The sequence below is a fragment of the Notamacropus eugenii genome, chromosome 5 (assembly GCF_028372415.1).
Source record: "Notamacropus eugenii isolate mMacEug1 chromosome 5, mMacEug1.pri_v2, whole genome shotgun sequence".
In the NCBI taxonomy this organism is placed as follows: Eukaryota; Metazoa; Chordata; class Mammalia; order Diprotodontia; family Macropodidae; genus Notamacropus; species Notamacropus eugenii.
In genome coordinates, this window is record NC_092876.1 from 793,821 (window position 1) to 814,113 (window position 20,293).

Genomic DNA, 20,293 nt, shown 5'->3' on the forward strand with positions numbered 1-20,293 from the left:
GCAATACAGATTAGTCAGTCAGTAGTTTCAATGAGAGTAGCAGATTTTCCAGTGGTAGAAAAAAAGAATGTCTAAAGAAATCCCATTCTTACAAAGGATGTTTTCAACATAAACATTGCTTTAAAAAAAGTAATATGTGCAACTGATTTAAAGTACACTTATCATTTAATACATTACTTGTCATGAGCCAGTAGAATAATAAACCTTTTATATAGTCACCAGCAATTCATTTTATTGACCGGTTAGGAAGTTAAAATAAAAAAAAAAAGAATTTACAGTATTTGGGATTGTCTTGGATCATTGTGTTTCTAAAAATAGCTAAGTCATTCACACTTGCTTATTGAACAATATTGTTGTTACTGTGTACAGTGCTCTAGTTCTGTTCACTATGCATCAGTCATTTTTTATTATCTTGGATCATTACATTGCTGAGAAAAGCTAAGTCAGTCACAGTTCTTCATTGAATGATACTGCTGGTATTGTGTACAATTTCTGGTTCTGCTTGCTGCACCATGAATCAGCTCATATAAGTCATCCAAGACTTTACTGAAATCATCCTGCTTCTCATTTCTTATAGGACAGTAATATTCCATTACCATCATATACCACAGCTTGTTTAGCCATTTCCCAATTGAAGAGCATTCCCTCAGTTTCTAATTCTTTGTCCCACAAAAAGAGCTGTATAAATATTTTTGTACAAATAGGACCTTTTCCTTTTTTTTGGATATGATCTTGCTTGATCAAAGAGTATATACAGTTTTATAGCCCTCTGAGTATAGTTCCAAATTGCTCTCCAGAAGGATTGGATCAGTTCACAACTTCACCAACAGTGTATTGGTGTCCAAGTTTTCCCACATCCCCTCCAACAGCCAACATTTTCCTTTTTTGTGATATTAGTCACTCTGATAGGTGTTAGGTAGTACCTCAGAATTGTTTTAATTTGCATTTCTCTGATCAATAGTGATTTAGAGAATTTTTTCACATGACTATCGATTCTCTTATTTTTATCCCTGATTTTGATATAGATTGTTTCCCCTCAATTCCGTTCTCCATCTTAGAGTGTTACTATCCTCACTCCTTGTATTCTCTCATTTCCTTGTTGAACTAAATGTATTTCTATTCCAAAACAATCTCTTTTCACATAGATCAGCTAAGATGAAATTCATTTTCTGTTGCTTTTTCTCCAATTATCTCCAGGTTTGTATACTGGATTGTGAGCTTCCTGACAGAAGAGATTTCTTTTGCTATTCTTTCTACCCTTTAGAGCTTAGCAAAGTACCTAAAACACAAGGTGCTTAATCCTTGTTTATAGATTGCCTGACTTCACACCAGGGCTGACAGAAGGCCCCAGCCTCTACCTTGCATTCTGGTCTCTCTCCCACTCGTCAAATGCATCTTCTGGCTTCTGTCATGGTTCTGTCTCTTTCTTGCGCCCAATCACCTCTGTCATCCCCTTTTTTAGGCTCTAACCCTGATGGAACCTGACCAGACCCAACACTGAGGATCACAGAGACTTCTTTCTAGGTTCCTGAAGGGTCTCCTACCTGGGGACACCTTCAAGTTTCTACCTCTCAGCTCCCTAAATGGAAGCAATCATCACATTCATGAACCTGGTCAAGGATTCTCCAAGAATGTGACATGGATACAGATCAGAAAAGGGACTTGGGCTAAAGATTTATGCAAATCTTAGCCTTTGATTACTTCCAAGTAGGCAGAAGCCTTCACTCCTGCTCATGCTACTTGATAAGAAAGAGAAAAATCATGAAACCAGGCTGCCTGGGTCCACTACGAATTTAAGCTACATAATGTCAGCTGGACCATCATTGTGGCAAGGCAATTCTTTGACATCTCCCTAAATGAACTCCCCATGCCACTCACCACAGAAGCTTTTCCAAGTCTCTTCATTCATCCCCAACCCTCCTTTATGGCTTATTCTCTGCCCACCCCAACCCTACCCATCCGCACCTTCTCAATTAAGACCTTGGCCTTTTATTTCATTGAAAAAACTGGACATTTACCAAGAGCTATCTTATACTCCCTATCTCTCCCTATCTTATACTCCCTATACTCCCTTCTTTCATTTTTTGGCATCCAGCATCAGATGAAAAGGTCAACCTTTTGCTTGATAAAGCAAATCTCTGTATGTATGAAAATAATCCCATTCCATCCTTTATCTACCTTGATCTCCATTTTTATCTCCATTTTTTCACTTATTTTCACACTCTCTCACACTAAGGACTCCTTTCCTGTGGTCACAAGTAAAACCATTTCTCTCAAGGCACCCTCAATGATCCATGCATTCCCATGAGATACTGTCTAATACCTTTCCTCCATTTCATGGCCAAATAGCTGGAGATGGCCATTGCACCTGGGGTCTCCAGCTGCTTTCCCTTCCTTCGAAGCTCTCTACAGTCTGGCTCCCAACTTCATTATTCAATTTAAACTTCTTTCTCTAAAATTTCTCTGCAAGATCATTTTCTTTTGTTTTACGTTTTAGTTTGTTATATGATTTCTCCCATTCATTTTCATTCTTATACATAACATGACTATGGTGAAAATGTATTTAATAGGAATGTCTGTGTAGAACCTATATAAAATTGAATGCCATCTTGAGGAGTAAAGGGGGAGGGAGGGAGAAAAAATCTAAGTTATATGGTAGTGATGGTAGAACACTGAAAATAAATTTAAAAATTAAATGTCAAAAATTTTTTTAAAATAAAAAATAAAATTTCTCTGCAGTTGCTAAATTCAATGGCCACTTCTTGAACCTCATCCTTCCTGACTTCTCTGCAGGCTCTGACACTGTCCATCACACCTTTTCTTGATACTCTCCTCTCTAAGTTTTGGTGACACTACTCTCTTCTGGTTCTCCTTTTACCATATGCAAAAGGCAACTCATTCTCTTTCCCCCAACGCTCCCATCTTCCTACTTTTTTAACTCTATCCAAAGAATCCTCCAGTAGTCCCAGCTCAGATATGGAATGTCATGCACTCCCCACCAGCTTATACATTCACACTCCTGACCCCCTCATTCAATGTGGAGCAAAGTGCCATGATTCCACCTGTGGGAATCTCTCCCCAAACTCTCACTTTCTTGGTTCAGACCCCAATCACATACCTCACACCTGAGGTATTTCACAGTCTGCCATTTGGTCTGGCTGCCTCATCTTCTCCCAGTCCAGTCAATCCTCCACCCAGTCATCAAATTCATCTTCCTAAAGCTCTCACCTGACCATGTCACCATCTAGTTAACACCCTCCAGTGGCTCCACAGCAAAAGGATCCAGTATAAAATCCTCCCTAGGACTGCTAAAGCACTTCAACATGTACCCCTCTCCAATTCTTCCAGTTTTCTTTCACCCTATTTCTCCCATATTTGCTATAATTCAGTGGGATGGGCCTCCTTTCTGTTCTTCCTGACTCCATGGGTTCCTCCCTGTCCCTTTTGCCTAGAACACTCACCTTGGCTTCCCTGAAGACCCAGCTAGAGCCCACCTTCCACGATAACCTTTCCCAGTCCTCCTTCCCTGGAGGGCTTTCCTTCTCTTGAACAACTGTAATTGATCCTGTCCATAGTGGGTTTCTACATAGTTGTCTGACCCACCACACAGGGAACTCCATGACAGCCAGGAACGTCCCTCACACCTTTTATATTCCCAGGCATAGGCCTGGTACAAAGCAGGTACTTAAATAGGAAAGAGCTCATACTGGATAATCTAAATGCTTTTTGCACTTCTAGGAGAATTCTAGTCACACATTCCAAACAATGACTTCTTATAGAATCATAGATTTATTCCTAGAAGGCCATGGGGTCCAACCTCCTCATTCTACATATGGGGAAACTGAGGCTCCATGGTTCAGTGACTGGCCCAGGAAACCACTATTGAGAAATATCTGAAGAAAAATTCCAAGGCAGATTTTCCTGCCCCCAAATCTAGCACTTCCTTCACCACAACACATAGCAGCCTCTTGGAACCCCAGCTCTCATACACGAGCTTTCACCTCATTTACCTGGACACAGGATCCTCGGGCCTCCTTGCTCCAGCATCCATGAGGCTTCCCTTTGCTCAAAATAAGCGATCACGTCTTCTCTGGGAACTGGACACCCTGGGCATGGGGAATGAGCATGTAAAGACACCTGTAATTTAGTTCTCTTTAGGGAAAGGGTGTGGATGCAGAGCTGCTCCATCTTCAGAATCCCTCCATTATAGGCGTCTGTACTGATCCATTGTGCTTGTGATGCAGGTAATCCAAAAGAGGATGTGTTGTACAACCTGCTCTGTGAACCAGCCAAACCCTCTGCCCCCCTTCCTCTTATGCTCCATTCTGGCAGAAACTCCTTACCCCAAAACTGGGTAAAAGGGTAATTGTACCAGATCAGCCTCAAGCCCAAGGAACAGGGAGCTGGATGCATAAGCATTTGACTTCTCTCCCTACCTGGCTCCTCACTCCCTGAACCCCATATAAACCTTGTGTATGTTTACTCAGGGAGTGTTTGCCTCTTTGGGAGAGATTTTCCTTCAGGCAAACTCAACAAATCCTAGCTAGTCCAAAGTCTTATTTCTTGGCCAGTGTGTTATTCCTGTCACCCACAGGGGCATGCAAGCAAGGACCCCTGAGTGGTTTCCAGGACTCCTGAAGGAGAGATTCCATAGCATTTAATTTGGGGAGTTCTGGGGAGAAAATCATGGAACCAGTTTGGCATCGGAGAATTTGATCTTGTGCACCATCCTTCATGGAAGGATGGATTCATTGTAAACTTTCCATTGTCTAGAAATCAGAGGCAGTGGCAATGCACTGATAGTGCAGTGGAGAGACCCCTGGGCCTGCAGTCAGGATTGCCTGAGTTTAAATCCATCCTCAGAAACTTAGTTGTTGTGTGCCTCTGGACCAGTCACTTCTCCTGTTTGCCTCAGTTTCCCAGCTGTAAAATGGGTATAATAATATCACCTAACATGGAAATTTACTATGAGGATGAAGTGTCATAATATTGTAAAGAAAGCCCTTGGCAGAGACCATGGCCAAGAGCAGGTGAATACAAACCTTTATTCCCTTCCCTTCTTTTCCCACTATCTGTGCTGGAAGCTTAGGGAAATAGCAGGGAAGGTTAAGGCCAAACCCGCTACTCTAGACATACTTAAGAGCTACAGGTTACCAATGTGTGCTTGTTAAAGAGAAGAATATTCCAAAAATATTAGACCTACCTCAAAGAGGAAGGGATTGCAAGGAAAAGCTGCCAGAGCAGTTTTCAGAGATGGGGCAGACAAAATTCATGCCCAGGAATAAATTAGACCAAATAAACCCTGAGATTGGTGCCACATCTGAGATGCTTCCACACTGATTGGATATTTGACCTGAAGCTACCTAGAATTGGTAAGACACAGCTTCAGGAACAGCAAAGGAGACCCTCAGGTTCATATCACACAATGCAAAGACTTCCTGTAGGAAAACTAGGGAGCAGGAGGACCCTGTCTCTTGAACACGGGAGACCAGCACTTTCCCCTAATAATTAACAGATGCTCCAACGCCTGCATGTTAAGGAATGAAGATATTCCCTTTGAGTAGAGGCTCAACATTACCAGAGGAAGTGTCCTTACCCAGGGAAAGCAGGTTCTGGGCGTTCTCCAACATGACCTCCTGGTACAGCTCCTTCTGAGGATGGTCCAAGAGGCCCCACTCCTCTGGGCTGAAGTCCACAGCCACGTCCTTGAATGTCACTATCTCCTAAATGATCAAAAATCAGAGGACGTAGAGCTGAAAGACATTTCAGAGTTAAATAATCCAATCTTCATCAATTTACAGGAGGAAACCCGAAGCCCACAGAAGGGATTTGCCCAAAGGTCATGCCCTTTATGAGTGTCAGAGTTAGTTCTTGCAACCACAGTCAGTAAGAACCCAGTGGAATTTTGAGAAAAGCATTTTATATTATCAGCTGGAATAAAGCGGAGAAATATCTTGTGGAATGTATCTCCCTGTGGAATCAGGGAGAAAGTGTGTATATTATCTGTAAGGTAGGAGCATCTGCGAAGGAGAAAGAAAAAGAGGATGATATGAAATTTCTTCCTTATCAGAACTGATGTTAGTGATATATTCTAAAGAAAAGTCTGGGAGAAGCTGGCAGCTGCACTGCATTCTGGGGAGAGAGGAGGGAAACATTAAATATGATCACTGAAAAGAGAGCAAAGTTAAAGAAAAGATCTAGTTTGCTTCCTGAAGGGCTGAAACAAAGGCTTATCTAGATGAAAACATGAAGAGGACACTGGAAAAATATTCATCAGAATCTGGACTGCACTGAATGGTATGAGGTGGTTGCCAGCCAAGTGAAGGAGCCGTATCTGTTATTTCATTGAGGGCTCGAGGTCACGCTGCATATGTGTCACTTCTAAAACAGCCTATGCCTTGGCTTTAGGATTGCTTTCATTTGTCTAGAGCATATATTCCTTAATTACAAAATTAATTACTTAGTATTCAGAATAACTGTAATGGAGAAGTGTGGTGTAGTGGGTAGAGTACTGGACTTGGAATCAGCAAGACTCATTTTAGGAGTTCAAATATGACCTCAAGTTACTTAACCTTTTTGCCTCAGTTTTCTCATTTGTAAAATGAACTGGAGAAGGAAATGGCAAACTACTCCAGTATCTTTGCTAACAAGAGCCCTCATGGGTTTACTGTTGAAATGACTGAAACGACTGAACAACAACGATGGAGAACAGAGGGTTCCTTTATTGCCTAAAAAAGCAATAGTTAATTATCTTGGTTTTTTCAAGCTAAGTCATAAGAAAAACGTAACCAGTTTCTGTATGAGAAGTATATAATCAAAACACATCCCTAGAACTGTAGAAACTTGGGAGAAGAGTCAAGCAAATGAGTTAAGGGGCCAAATGAGAGGCAATACATAGGAAAGGCTGGCTAGATATGACACCGACACTTGGGAGAGATCATTTATATTTGCAGCCTGTGACATTCCAATGATCTTGGAATTTGATGGTCTTCCACTTCGTTTTTTTCCCCTGCTGTCATAAGCATAGGATTCACTTTATCAGATACTCTGGAAACAATCCTCTATCCTGTGCATAAAATTACCAATTCATTTTTCATCGTTGTGATTTCTTCTTTAAAATATTTGATTTAGGTTCTATTTGCAATCCACATTTCACCTTTCACTTCCCTTATTCTATTATTTTACTTCAGAAAAATTGAGGAATTTATTGTTCCTTTACACTTCTTGACATTCCCAAGAATTTCTAAATCTTTTCTTTTCTCTAGGTTCCCTTGAGTCACTCATTCTTTACTTAAGAGTCATACATGACTGAAACCACCGAACAATTTCTAAAAACATTCTATAAGCCTCTCATTGGTATCCTGCTTTAACCTGTCTTCCACACCCCACTGCTATGTCCCAGTCCAATGTCATCACTGCTACCAATGTAGCAAGAGTCCATCAGCCACGACCACACTATCCATAAGTGGAACCATTGGTTACAACAAATAGAGGAGTTTTGAATGCGTGCTGACCTCATTGTTGTATGCCTGTGAAACATGGACAGTCTAACCGCACCATGACAAGAAACTGAATCATTTCCATTTGAATTGTCTTAGGAAGATTCTGAGGATCACCTGGCAGGATAAGGTACCACACACTGAGGTCCTTGTTCAAACTAAACTGCCAAGCATTCAAACTATGCTTCAGAGAGCGCAACTGCGATGTACTGACCACGTTGTTCAATTGCAAAATGTATGCTTGCCAAAAAGACTACTTTATGGAGAACTTGCATGGGGCAGGTAATCACATGGTGGCCAGAAGAAAAAATACAAGGACATTCACAAGGTTTCTCTCAAGAACTTTGGATTTGACTGTGCAACGTGGGAGACACTGGCACAAGACCACTCAGCATGGTGTGCCCACATCAGAAAGGATACTGTGTTCTCTGAGCAAAGTAGAATTGAGACAGCACAAAGTAAACATAGGATGAGGAAATTTGGAGTATCCATCCCAAATATTCACAGGGACTATCTGTGCCCAACCTGTGGTAGAGCATTCCAAGCTCATATTGGTCTGATCAGTCACAGTTGGGCATTGAAATTTTACTTTATCATGGTGATGTCATTTTGGTCCTCTTTGAGAACAAAGGACAACAGCCAACCATCCAATCCGTGGAGTCCATGTCAGATTGCCTGCTGTCTTGGGGAGATTGGAGGGGAGGGAGAGAGAAAATTTAAAAGTCAAAATCTTATGTAAGTGAATATTGAAAATTAAAAATAAAAATATTAAAAATGTGATATGCATTCTCATCTTTTCTAAGAAGTAGGCTATTACTTTTCTTTGTCATAATTATTAGACAGTTTTATCACAATTGTTTTCCATATACCATCTGGCATTCTTATGTCTAAACATCAGGATAAAAGGTGAAAAATTCAATAAATCATTGAGATATTTTTTTAAAAAGAGTCCAGGGGTATGAGGACTCATGCTTAGACCTCACATGGCCAATGGGCAATTCAAAGTTGCTGGAAGAATGGAAATTGGTCTTCTCTCTTCCCAGAGTCTCCATGAGGTTCCCCTGAGAAGTAACTCTTTACAGGGCTTCACAGGTTAGAGTTCTGTGTAGTTCTGAAGCTGCCTTTTCTCAGTGTGTCTAGTTCTTGGCTCCCAATTCTAGAGACAAAATCAAATGATCCTCCCTAAAGTCTTCATGAAGATGGAGAGGAAAATGTCACTAACCCATGGAAAATAAATAGGTTTTTCCATCAGAAAAAAATCCCCCTACATTTTCTCTCACCTTGACCCTCGTTGAAAATAAAATGAAAAACCAGACACTTGTTTTCAATATATATAATCATGTAAAACCCACTTTCACCTTGGCCACACCCAAGTTTCATTCTGGACTGAGTCTGTCACGCATATTAGAAGGGGAGGCAGGAGCATTTTTGATTAGTCCCTTGATTAGTGGCAGACCAGTACACAGATCAGAATTCTCAAGTCTTGCAAGGTAATCACTGCAACATTGTCTCCATATAAACCTGGTGCTGTTGCCTCTGCTATGCATCAGTTCATACATATCTTCCCAGACTACTCTGTATCCACCCCTTCCTCACTTCTTACAGACCAATGGTAGTCCATCACATTTCTATATCATTACTGACTTCAATGTTTAACTTAAAGCTAGTCTCTGTGCCCTCCTAGAGGAGTACCTGGGCTGAGCTTGTGTTCTCCTGGGTCCCGCTGCTGCTCTCTTGGGGATATTAAATGTTGTTTTACTCTAGGATCTCAAGGACAGCTCAGGCTGGGGACCTGCAAGCTTTCAGTACTCCTAGAATGGTTTCAAGGTCTCTCTCAAGAGCTTTGGAATTCATTGTGTGACTTGGGAGACACTGGCACAGGACTTTCCAGCATGGTGTGCCCACCTCAGAGAAGATGCTGGGCTCTATGAGCAAACCATAATTGAAAGAGCTCAAAGGCAATGCAGGATAGACAGATTTAGAGAATCCGCCCCAAATGTTCACATGGACTATTTGTGCCCAACCTGCAGCAGAACTTTCCAGGTTCAGAATGGTCTGATCAGCCACAGTAAGACACACTGAAACTTGACTCTAGTACAGTGATGTCATTTTGGTCCTCTTCCAGGATGAAGACAGTCACCACTACCACCCCCTGATCTGTGGCAAAGTTGACTGAGGCTCCCCTTGCCCATACTGGGAACCTAGTTCTGCAGGCTCCTGATCTGGTTTTCAGCCTTCTTGGCAACAGTAAATCTACTGGACTTGGCCATTATCTGCCAGGTTGCTGGTCCCAAGTTAGTCTGTGATTCCTGCCCTGGTGATTCTCATGCGTGTTTCAGACTGGGATAGGAGCTGGGACTGAACCTGGGCTCCCATCCTGTGATCCAATGATGGATTCTTTGCTTCTCTCTAGGTATTCCATCTAGAGCCTCCAACTTCTCCTCATTCCCAAAGGCTGCCTTGAGGCCCAGGTCCTCACCTATTCAATCCAGGACTTGGGTAACCAAGTGAAAAACTAAGATGTCATTTAGCACCTGGTGCAAGTCCCTCAGGTAGACAAGCTAGGTTCCTACCTCTGCTCCACACATTCTCCTACCTGTTGTCCAGGTCTGCTGAGTTCACCTTTGCAACATCTTTCATAAATGATCACTTCTCCTCCACCTAATGCTACCCTGGTCCAAGCCCTCATCACTCCACACCTTGGCCATTGCCTAGCCTGTTGATGGATCTACCTGCCTCCAGCTTCTTCCCACTCCAATCTGTCCACTATTCAGACACTAAAGTGACCTTTCCTAAAGGAAAAATTTGACCATATCACCACCCTGCAACAACAAGATGGCTGTCACTGGCAGCTCTTTCACCCTCTCCCAGGCCCAGATAATATAATCAGGGTCAAGGGAATCTGTGCCAAGCAGTGGAATTCCTGGATAGGGCAGCCCTGGAATGAAGAAAGTACAGAAGTCTGTAGAGGCAGGGGTGTGGCTCAGGCCTGAGATGCCAAGCAGGGTCTGCCTTCCAATGTCCAGCCCAGCCTGCAGTGGAATAACAAGGACAGAAATCTCAAAATAAAGAGAAACTTACAGTTCCACCTCTCTGAGCCAGCCAGCAGAGCTTAGTAGTTGGCCAATAGGAACAGAGCTTGGCAGCAGTCCAGTCTTGTAAAGACTCACCCCAGGTCAGAAAGTTAGAGAATTCAGAGCAGGAGGGCAGCAATCCTATTTTGCCCTGGATCAAACCATTTTGGGAGCACTGAGAGTTCATAGGCCTCTATCCTGTTCCTGAGATCCTGGAATAAGACTCAGTACCCGAAGAAAGTATCAATCCTTCCAAAGGTGCTGCAGAGTCTGGTCTAACTTCAAGTCTGAAGTCGGGATTTAGGCTGAAAGAATGCTCCATCAAACAAAGAACCTCACCATAAAGAATGATTATGGCGGCAGAGGAACTGGAGACACAAATACAGAAGAGGGACTCATATTGACAAACATGGCCTCCAAAAAACCCAGGTTGGCCACAATCAGACTTTCCCAAAACTTTGAAGCAAGAGTTAAACATGTCTCTAAGTGGAACGAGAGTGCTCGAGGGGAAAAGAAATGGGGAGTGTGGGAGAAAGAATCAAGGGGGTAACACCTTGGCATGAGAGGTATAAAACCTTGGCCACGCGACAAACTCTTTGAAATTCTGAACTAACCAAATAGAAGCCACAAGGCAATAATATTAAAACAAATTCAAGGGGCTGAAAACAAAACAGAAGAAAATGCAAGATATGTCATAGAAAACAATTCACATTGAAAAGAGAATAAGGGAAAATTTAAATATCACTGGACTATCTAAATACCATAAAAATAGGAGCCGGACATGAGATTTCAAGAAACCTTAAAACTGCGCAGATGTCTTACAAATGTTAACCTGAAAACTCGGTTAAAGAAAAACATCAGACTAAAGGCATGCGTTGTTTATTAATTAATTAATTCCCTCTTAAAGATAACAGTCATAGCGCTATGGAGTAAGAGGTGACTCTGACTATCTAGTACAGAAATCATCTGTCTTAAGTACATTTTGCCATGAGAAAGAAACTCTCTTAATTAAGCAAATCATAAATTCAGTAAGACAGGACAATTAACAAAGCAATGTTAGTCAGGCCTTGAGATTCCAAGCTGGGTAAGCATATGTCTCGGTGATAAGGAAAGAAACCCCACCACTAGTAAGTGACAGGCTTCCTCCCTTAAACAGATAATTGATATAGGAAAGGGTAAACAATGTTCAATAGAAATTATGATCTAAGATGTCTATATTTTCTTTATCACTAATATGTCATAACATAGTATATGTCTATAGATCAAAGGAAAGTCCCGTTATTCATAACATAGTATGTGTCTATAGATAATAAGATTCAAAGGAAAGTCTCATTATTCAAGATATAGTGTCTTAGGTTAAAGGTCTCCTTAAGGAGTGTAGAGCTGGCCTTGGCTGGCTTTTGCATAGGAAAAGGCACTCTCTGAGTTTACTTCAGAGAGAACAAAGAGATTATTCCAAAATTTTATATTAAACATTATCACAAGCAGAGCACAAAGCCAAAATAACTCACAGGTGAATTCCTGAAAGAAATCTCTAAAAGGAAACTCCCAGGAACATCAAAGCCAAAATGCAGGGCTTCCAGGTGAATGAGAAAAAGCACAGCAAGCAGCAAGAAACAAACAATAATCATCATTAAAGAGGACAGAGCTTGGAAGGATACGCCAGAAGGCAAAGGGCATGACCTTATAGCCAAGGGTAATTTACTCAGCTGAGTAGGAGGGTACAGGAGAAAAGCAACCCTTAAGGAAAAGACATCCAAGCATTCTGGATGAAAAGACCATAACTGCACAGAACTTTTGAAGTTCAAACACAAGTGAAAAGAAACATCAAAAAGTAAACAATGATGAAGTTGCCTAAGGGACTAAAAAAAATAAAGGCTAACCCACTTATATTCAAATATGGGGAGATGGTATGTATTCCCTTTGATCCTTCTCAGGGCTCATAGAAGAAATCAAATTAGAAAAGTCCTGGGAGGGGTTCTATTATGTCTTGATTTTAAGGCAAAGATGGAAAGAGAGGAAGAGGGATACACTAAGGTGGGTGGATGAAAATGTGGGTTAGGAAAGATTATCTCCCATAATGAGGGGGCACAAGTAGACATCTATACAAACAAGGAGGAGCAATATATCTGAACCTTAGTCCTCTAGTCAAAGGAAGCAGAAATACACACAACAGAGTTGGGTATAGAAATACATTTTAATCACTAGTGAGAAGGAGGAAAAGGAAAAGGGGAATTAGGAGGATATATTATGGGAGGGATAAGGCCTAAGCATATAAAATTCAAAGAATGCATCAGAATTTTTATAATTCTCTTTGAGGTGGCAAAATAAGGGAATCTGAAGGATTATTCATAAATGGGGTATGGATAAATAAGATCCCTAAATGTAATGGGATAATGATCCAATGACCTTGAATTAGCATAGTGACCAAGCCAGACTTCCGAGGGCGAAGGGTGATGAAACACCCTGCCTCCCATCCTTGAGGGGAAGGACTCAGGTACAGAATGAGAAATATATTTTTAGGGCACAGGCCCTGTGGATTTTTTTTTTCAGATTGATGATACATTGTATGTAATGGGCTTTGTTTGGCTTGTGTTCTTGGTGTTGGAGAAGGAGCAGGTGGGAAGATGAGAAGGTGGATCTTGGCTGATACCAATGTGTGCCTTCATATATATGAGTGTCCACACACATTGGAACTCTGCTCAATGTAATGATTGATCAGTTCTTGAGGAGTCACCAAACGTTGCCTACCTCTTGATAGAGAGGTGTACTCAAAGTGCTGATTGATATGATTTTCTTTAGATATGACCAATGAGAAATTTTGTTTAGCTTAACTACATACATTCTTGTAATAAGGGTTCTAAATGGAGGGAGGGTGACAGAAAGGGAAAGGAGAGACTCCATAATAAATGCTGGTTTCCTTCCTTCAGCCAGTCTTGAAATGAGACTGAGTACTCACCTGGTTGCTGTCCAAGGTAGCCCCCCCATGAGCGAAGGGGACATGATCTCCTGGAGTTCTGTCCTTCCACTGTCATATACTTAGGCCAGTTTGGTTTATTTTTCCCCCTGAAAGGTGACAAAGCTGTCCCAAGGACCTGACTTACATGGGGGGCAAAGGCTCCATGTGCTTCCCTTCAAGTAATATTCTGAGGGTCTCTCACTCTGGTGTGGCTGCCTGGAAGCCTAAAAGTACAAATGTCTATCAATATGAAATCAGGGGCCTTCAGATATGACAGATTTCACCAGATAGCACATGGCCACACCTTGCTCTTGACCTGAAAATGGATAAAGGGGAGGGTTTCTGAGGGATCTGGGAATGCTTGTGAGAGTTAGGGCAGGAGGACAGGAGCAGCACCAGGAGAACAAGTTCTGATCTGATGACCCCAAGGCAAAGCATAGGAGCTGGGGGAGTCTTCAGGGCTCTGCTCCAGGGCTGCCCAGACAAGACTCAGGGGGAAACATTTTCCTGGATCGTCAATCACTACAAGGGAGACCTTGGCCATAAGAAAGACAGAGGAGGGGGAGGAGCTGTGTGTAGGGGGAGAGGGGGCTGGCAGTCAATAAGAGAGCAAAGATATGAACCCTGGGTAACAGAGACTGAGGAATGAAGGGCCCCCCCTTGTCAGTCAGCTATAATGAAGGGGAAGTTAAAAACCAATTGGAGGCAGTAGGTAGAGCAGTAGATAAGAGCACTGTCCATGGAGTGAACAGGACCTGAGTTCAAATCCAGCCTCAGATACTTGACACTTACTAGCTGTGTGCGCCAGGGTAAGACACTTAACCCCAACTGCCTCACAAAAAGACACAAACAAACAGGAAAGGGCAACAGGGGTGGGAGGGGCAGTACCCATGAATCAGGTTCAAGCACAGAAGACAGGAGCAGGGCAGTGCTGTTACTACTCTATTCAATTTCATGCCTCTTTTCGTACAGAGGCGACCCATAGGGCAGCCATCACCAGCTTCATAGACCATCCTCAAGGACCATGGAAATGGCTGCATTGCTGATGTGGGTCAAGCCTGTGTATGGACTGCACTCACCTGGGCTGGCACTTGGCTGTTCCCAAGGGCCATTCCCTCACAATCCAGGCTCCCTGTGTAGGGAGCAAAGAAACCAAAGTGACTCCAGTGTGTAAAGTCCCTCCATCTTATCCCTGGACCTCGTCTACCCCAGGGACCTGCTCCCCCACCCTCTATGGCTCCAAAAATGTCCCAACGAGTCATGGACCTTTCTGATAACCAGGAGACAGCCTAGAACCACCTGGAAAGTCTGTCTCTTCTTCACCTCTGCACAGTAAACCCTATCCGCCCTAGCTGTGACTGCCTTGGGGCTCATACTGTGGGCTATTGTCACTTGTTGTACCTTATAATGAATCTTCCAATTTCCCTCCAGCATTAGTGTCTAGATTTGACCCAGCCCTTGATTGGGCCAGGTTTGGGGCCTTTGCAGACAGAGCTGGGGAGGGAGAAGGATCCCAGACAGAGAGAGCTCCTTTCCTTCTCCTCCTAGGCAGGAGGCTGCCCAACTGGCATTTACAGAGGGTGAGGTCCCATAGGAGTTAGGAAGACCCAGGCCCTGCCTTCAGGGGAAAGACTCCAACCTGTAGAGGGAATCAGACAGCAGAGAGGATCAGGCTTGGAAATGAGGAGGGTCTGAACAGGGAAACTACTTCCCTCCCTCTCTTACTCCTCCTCTGTCCCCCTTATTTACCCCATCCTCCTATAGAGCCCCAAGAGGCAGAGGGGGCTTGGCATCCCAGATGGGATGAGACTAGTCAGAGCCATAGTGACTCCTGTGCCAGAGCTCTCCCTCCAACTGGTCTTCTGCCCTCCTGGCATCCCCTTTCCCCAATTAACACTCAAATTATCTAAATAATACGCTGACTGATCTAGGAGGGTGGAAAGCTGGAGAAAGTTGAGGAGGAGGAGGAGGGATGTGGAATGGAGCCCCCAGGGAGTGAGCAAGGAGGCCTGAGACTGGGAGACAAAAGCCAGTCTGGGATTCGGTTCCTGGCAGGGAATCTGAGGCAGGGCAGCAGGAGGCCTGGGGAAGGGGAGCGGGGGTAGGGTCTGGAAGGCAAGACAGTCTAGCATTAGTCATGAAGGGAGGTCAGGGACATGGGTGAAGGGATTCCAGACTGGGAAGGGAAGGCTGATTGTGCCCTGGGGTCTAACTAGGGTCTGGGGAGGATGCCTGGGACGCTCTGGTACAGCTTAGGGTTATGAGGAAGTTGATTCAGGGAGGACCCCTACTCCATTCCCATCAGTATCAATCAATCTGATCTGATTCTACAGAGGTGGGGATGGGAAATCCTCAGTATCAGGCCCCAGATCTGTGAGCTGCACACTATCTTCAGTGGCTTAACCATAGGACGTTAACTAGAGACCCCTGGTTTTTCCTCGTCATGGTGACCAAGCCTGGTGTGGTGGAGATGACTCAACTACATGGAACATCCTCCACCTTATTTTTGTGCTTCTGGACCATTCTCTCTTGTCCAACAGGAACAGGTGACCATGTTCTGACCACAGTGGAGATGCCCCATGCCTTGCCCAACCTGTGACACCTCCCCTCCCCCCATCCCCTGCTAGTATGGCTCTCAAGAGCAGGGTCTCTTAACCAATGAGATTCTGTATTTTGCCACACCTCTTTGGTATATTAGCATAAGAATGAGCCATGTATTCAGCCATCCTTTGTATAAGTCCCATAGGAATATAGTTTCTAGTAGAAGGCCTCGATATGATGCCTCAAACCCTAATCAATGATCATTACTCCCTCACCAGCTATGGCCCTCACATACACAATCCCAAGAATGCTTACAAGGACATCTCCATCCTGCTTTGCTCCAATTCCATGACCAAACCCAGCCTGGGAGGTGGCATGGTGTGGAAAGTCCCCCCCATGTGTCTTGGGAGCCCCTACCTAAGCTAAGGAGAAGTCCCTCCAGCTTGTGACCACCTGGTCAGCTGAGATATTTCCTGCTTTGCCCAACCTGTCACTCTACAGCCATACTACTTTGCTTATAGCTGCTCAGGAATGCCTAGATGTTTAGCCCCATAAAAACTGGGCCCTGGAAGGAGGGATATCTCAGATCATGAGGAAGCTCTGAGGTCCACTTCATTAGAAGCCTATGCATCAAGTCAACCAATGGAATTATATTGTATTTGGTACAGCTACTCAAGAATTACTAGATCAGGGGTGGAGAAACTGTGGCTGTAAGGCCACATGTGGCCTTCTAGGTCCTTAAGCGCAGCATTATGACTGCATCCAAATTTTACAGAACAATACAGAGCAGTTTGGATTCATCAAAAGGCTGCACTTAAGGATTTAGAAGGTCACACATGATCTTAAGACCACAGGTTCCCCACCCCTGGTTAAGATATCTAGCCCTATAACAATTGGGCATGGAAGGAGGAGACATCTCAGATAGTGAGGGAGACCTGAGGCCCACTTCATTAATCAAGTGTCATTGGCTCAGAGCTCTGCCTCAGTCTCTCTTATTGTAGGTTGGATAATTTTAATCCCCACATTTTGAATCCTTCAAGGAAGTTGAAAGACTGGTATCTGATAAGGATCCAGCCCACGAGCCAAGGATTCAGATAAGAGGAATCAGGAAAGAGCTTTGGTACCTCCATCCAAGGTGGGGTCTGGGGACAGGAAGATAGGACTTGAGGATGCTTACAGGGGGCTGGGTCTGAAGACAGGACAACTGAATCTCTAACCAGGAGGTGGGGGCAGGGAGCAAAGACACCTGGGTCCTGATGAGAAGGCTGAAACAGGACACCTGAATCTCTTTGGGCAAAAGTTTGGAAAAGTGTGACCCAATGGGAAATCTTGGGAAGGATGTGCCAGGATGTTTAGGAAGTGACTGGGAGTCTGGAAAAGTTTGAGGGGTGGGGAGCTGGTCCAGTAGCCAAATCTGGGAGGTCTGCTTCTGGCAGACCTGGAAAATGAGACCCAATGGGAAGGAGGGCCAACAAAAATCAGAATGTGTGCGAGGGCCCTGGCGCAGACCTACCTGGGACCTGCATGTGCAGAGGGGTCTTCCAGAAGGCATAGAGATCTCAGGTCGAAGGGAAAGCACAGAGATCGCAGGTCCAAGGGAAGGCACAGAAATCTCCAGTCCCAGGGAAGGCCAAGAGAGTTCAGGTCCAGGGGAAGACAGAGAGATCTCAGATCTAAGGTAAGGGAAAGAGAGCTCAGCTTCAGGGACAGCAGAGAGAACTCAGATCCAAGGGAAGGCAGAGAGAACTCAGCTGCAGGAAAGGCAGAGAGATCTCAGCTGCAGGGAAGACAGAGAGATCTTAGATCTAAGGTAAGGCAAAGAGAGCTCAGCTTCAGGGACAGCAGAGAGAACTCAGATCCAAGGGAAGGCAGAGAGAACTCAGCTGCAGGGAAGGCAGAGAGAACTCAGATCCAAGGGAAGGCAGAGAGATCTCAGATCCAAGGGAAGGCAGAGAGATCTCAGCTGCAGGGAAGGCAGAGAGATCTTAGATCTAAGGTAAGGCAAAGAGAGCTCAGCTTCAGGGACAGCAGAGAGAACTCAGATCCAAGGGAAGGCAGAGAGATCTCAGCTGCAGGGAAGGCAGAGAGAACTCAGATCCAAGGGAAGGCAGAGAGATCTCAGGTCAAAAGAAAAAATGAGACATTCTGAGCTCTGGGGAAGTCAGAACAATCTCAGTTCAAAGACTTCCTGCTTCCCACCAGGCCACTCTGGGTGGGTCCTCCTAGTCCCAAGAGCACCACTCTGTCCAACCCCTGAGGCCCCCATAATGGCTGAGCCCTTTCCTCCAATCACAGTCAGGCCAGGACTCAAGGACCCTGCCTGCCTCTCCTCCCCTAGCCCACCCCTCCATCACGTGGGAAGTCTTCTCCGCTGCAATGATCCTTCTTCCCCTAAACTCCTCCCAGGCCTCCAAACTCCACCCCAATGCTCCACCTGGGCCACCAGCTCCCTCCCTCCCTCCCCCACTCATCCCCTCCTTCTTCCAGCAGAAACAGTTCCTTGATAAAGCTGCAGCACCAACTAACCTGAATGTGATGGACCCTGTGCTTTGAGGAGCGGGCAGCACATGGCTCTGGTGAAAACTGGGATACCCCATGCAGTCTGTGTAAATCCACATCGGCTGGGACTGAGTTTGTCTCCCTTAGTAATTGTGATGTTTGACCAGACTTTAAGGCAAAATACACTTAAACTTCAGCATTAAGGTAACATGATGAGGAATTATGAGAACGAAACGCAATTGAATCTGAACTACTGTATTCTACTCTGAATGCAATCCGTCCACAATGTCAAATTGGGAAGTGAATGGATTGTTCTGTTGGAGGTAATTCTGAAATGCGTTGATGTGAATTGCTGGCATTTGGCAATTTCGTTTTGTTTTAAACCTATAACATTGTTTATATTATTGTGGTTCAGCTTGTTCTCCTTTTGGAATGTTTGGGAAAACAGTGTATAAAATATTGTAATTTGCAAAACAATTTCTAAATGGTGATATAATTGTATGCTCAGAAATTTCACTTCTCTGCTGATCAGGATGCTATGAAAATATGAATTAAGCTGTAAGAGAGCGTGGCCAGTGTTTCGAAACAAGTTATGTTGAATCGAGCCTATCTTGCTTCAAAATTAATTCAAAAAGAACAACTTGAGAAAAGTTAAGAAGACCACCTAAACTCTCCTTCTTTTATGCCAAGTCAGTGCCTTGGGACTTTAGGCAAGGTCACCAAATCTTATCAGGCCTGGGCAAGAAGTGGCTGAAAGAAGGCTGGCCACTTTGAAAGTGAGTGATGAAGTGCTTTCCTGAGTTACTGAGAACGGTACCAGGGGAAGTGGGGGCCAAGTGGAGGGAGAGGCCCAGTGGAAAGGGCAGGAGCCAGAAAGAAGCCGGGAACCAGACCTACCCGGGTCCTGTACCCACACAGAGGACACAATGATACCTCCAGGGCATTCAGGGTTAGGGTTTGCTTCTACTAGAGAAGTACTTTTTATCTGACAGATTGTCTGACCATGAAAATTATTATGAAAATTAGAAAATCGCACCTGGAATAATGTGTTCTGAAATGACGGTCTCAGCAGAGACCAGACTCAATCCAGAATGAGACTCCTTAACTCAAGTTGATGTTGTCAGCTCTTAGAATGCAGAACGGAAAATAATTCCTCCAATTCACTTGAAATGGGGACTCTATCATGTGGTTTCAAGAAGCAATAAATCCCAATGGAAAATCCCCCAACTTCTGTGCCTTCAGATGAGCAAGTGACCATCTTGTGACCACTTAATCACTGGAGATGCCTGAGCTTTGCCCAGTCTGTCACACACACACACACACACACACACACACACACACACACAAATACACCTTGCTAATATGACATTTTGGGCCCTCAAGAGCAAGGTCTGTTAACCAATGAGATTCTGTATTTTGCCACACCTCTTTTGCATATTAGCATAAGAATAAGCCATGTGTTAATCCATACTTTGTATAAGTAACATAGGAGTATAGATTCCAATAGAAGGGTCTTATAACAGACCTCAAACTCTATTGTAATGTTCATCACTTCCTTACCAGCTGTGGCAGATGCCATACTCTTCTTTGAAAACAAAGGACAAACACTGACCTGTGAGTAGACTGGCCTGGATGGGAACCCAGCTAGCTGGGTAACTCAGCTCATCTGCTCCCTTCTGTCCCCAACTCCTTCTCCTCTCCAAAGGAAGGTAAATTTGGAT

At 44.0% G+C, this 20,293-nt stretch overlaps 1 protein-coding gene across 1 annotated transcript in view; it reads right to left on the reverse strand.

Annotated features, from left to right (window-relative positions):
• LOC140508081 (uncharacterized) overlaps positions 1–18,263 on the reverse strand; it is a 36,933-nt gene extending 18,670 nt beyond the window's left edge. Inside the window, 3 exon segments of the mRNA XM_072615822.1 lie at positions 4,011–4,106; positions 5,597–5,723; positions 17,587–18,263. Coding sequence (XP_072471923.1) covers positions 4,011–4,106; positions 5,597–5,723; positions 17,587–17,625 — 262 coding nt within the window. The 5' untranslated portion in view covers positions 17,626–18,263.
• Positions 18,264–20,293: the final 2,030 nt, after the last annotated feature.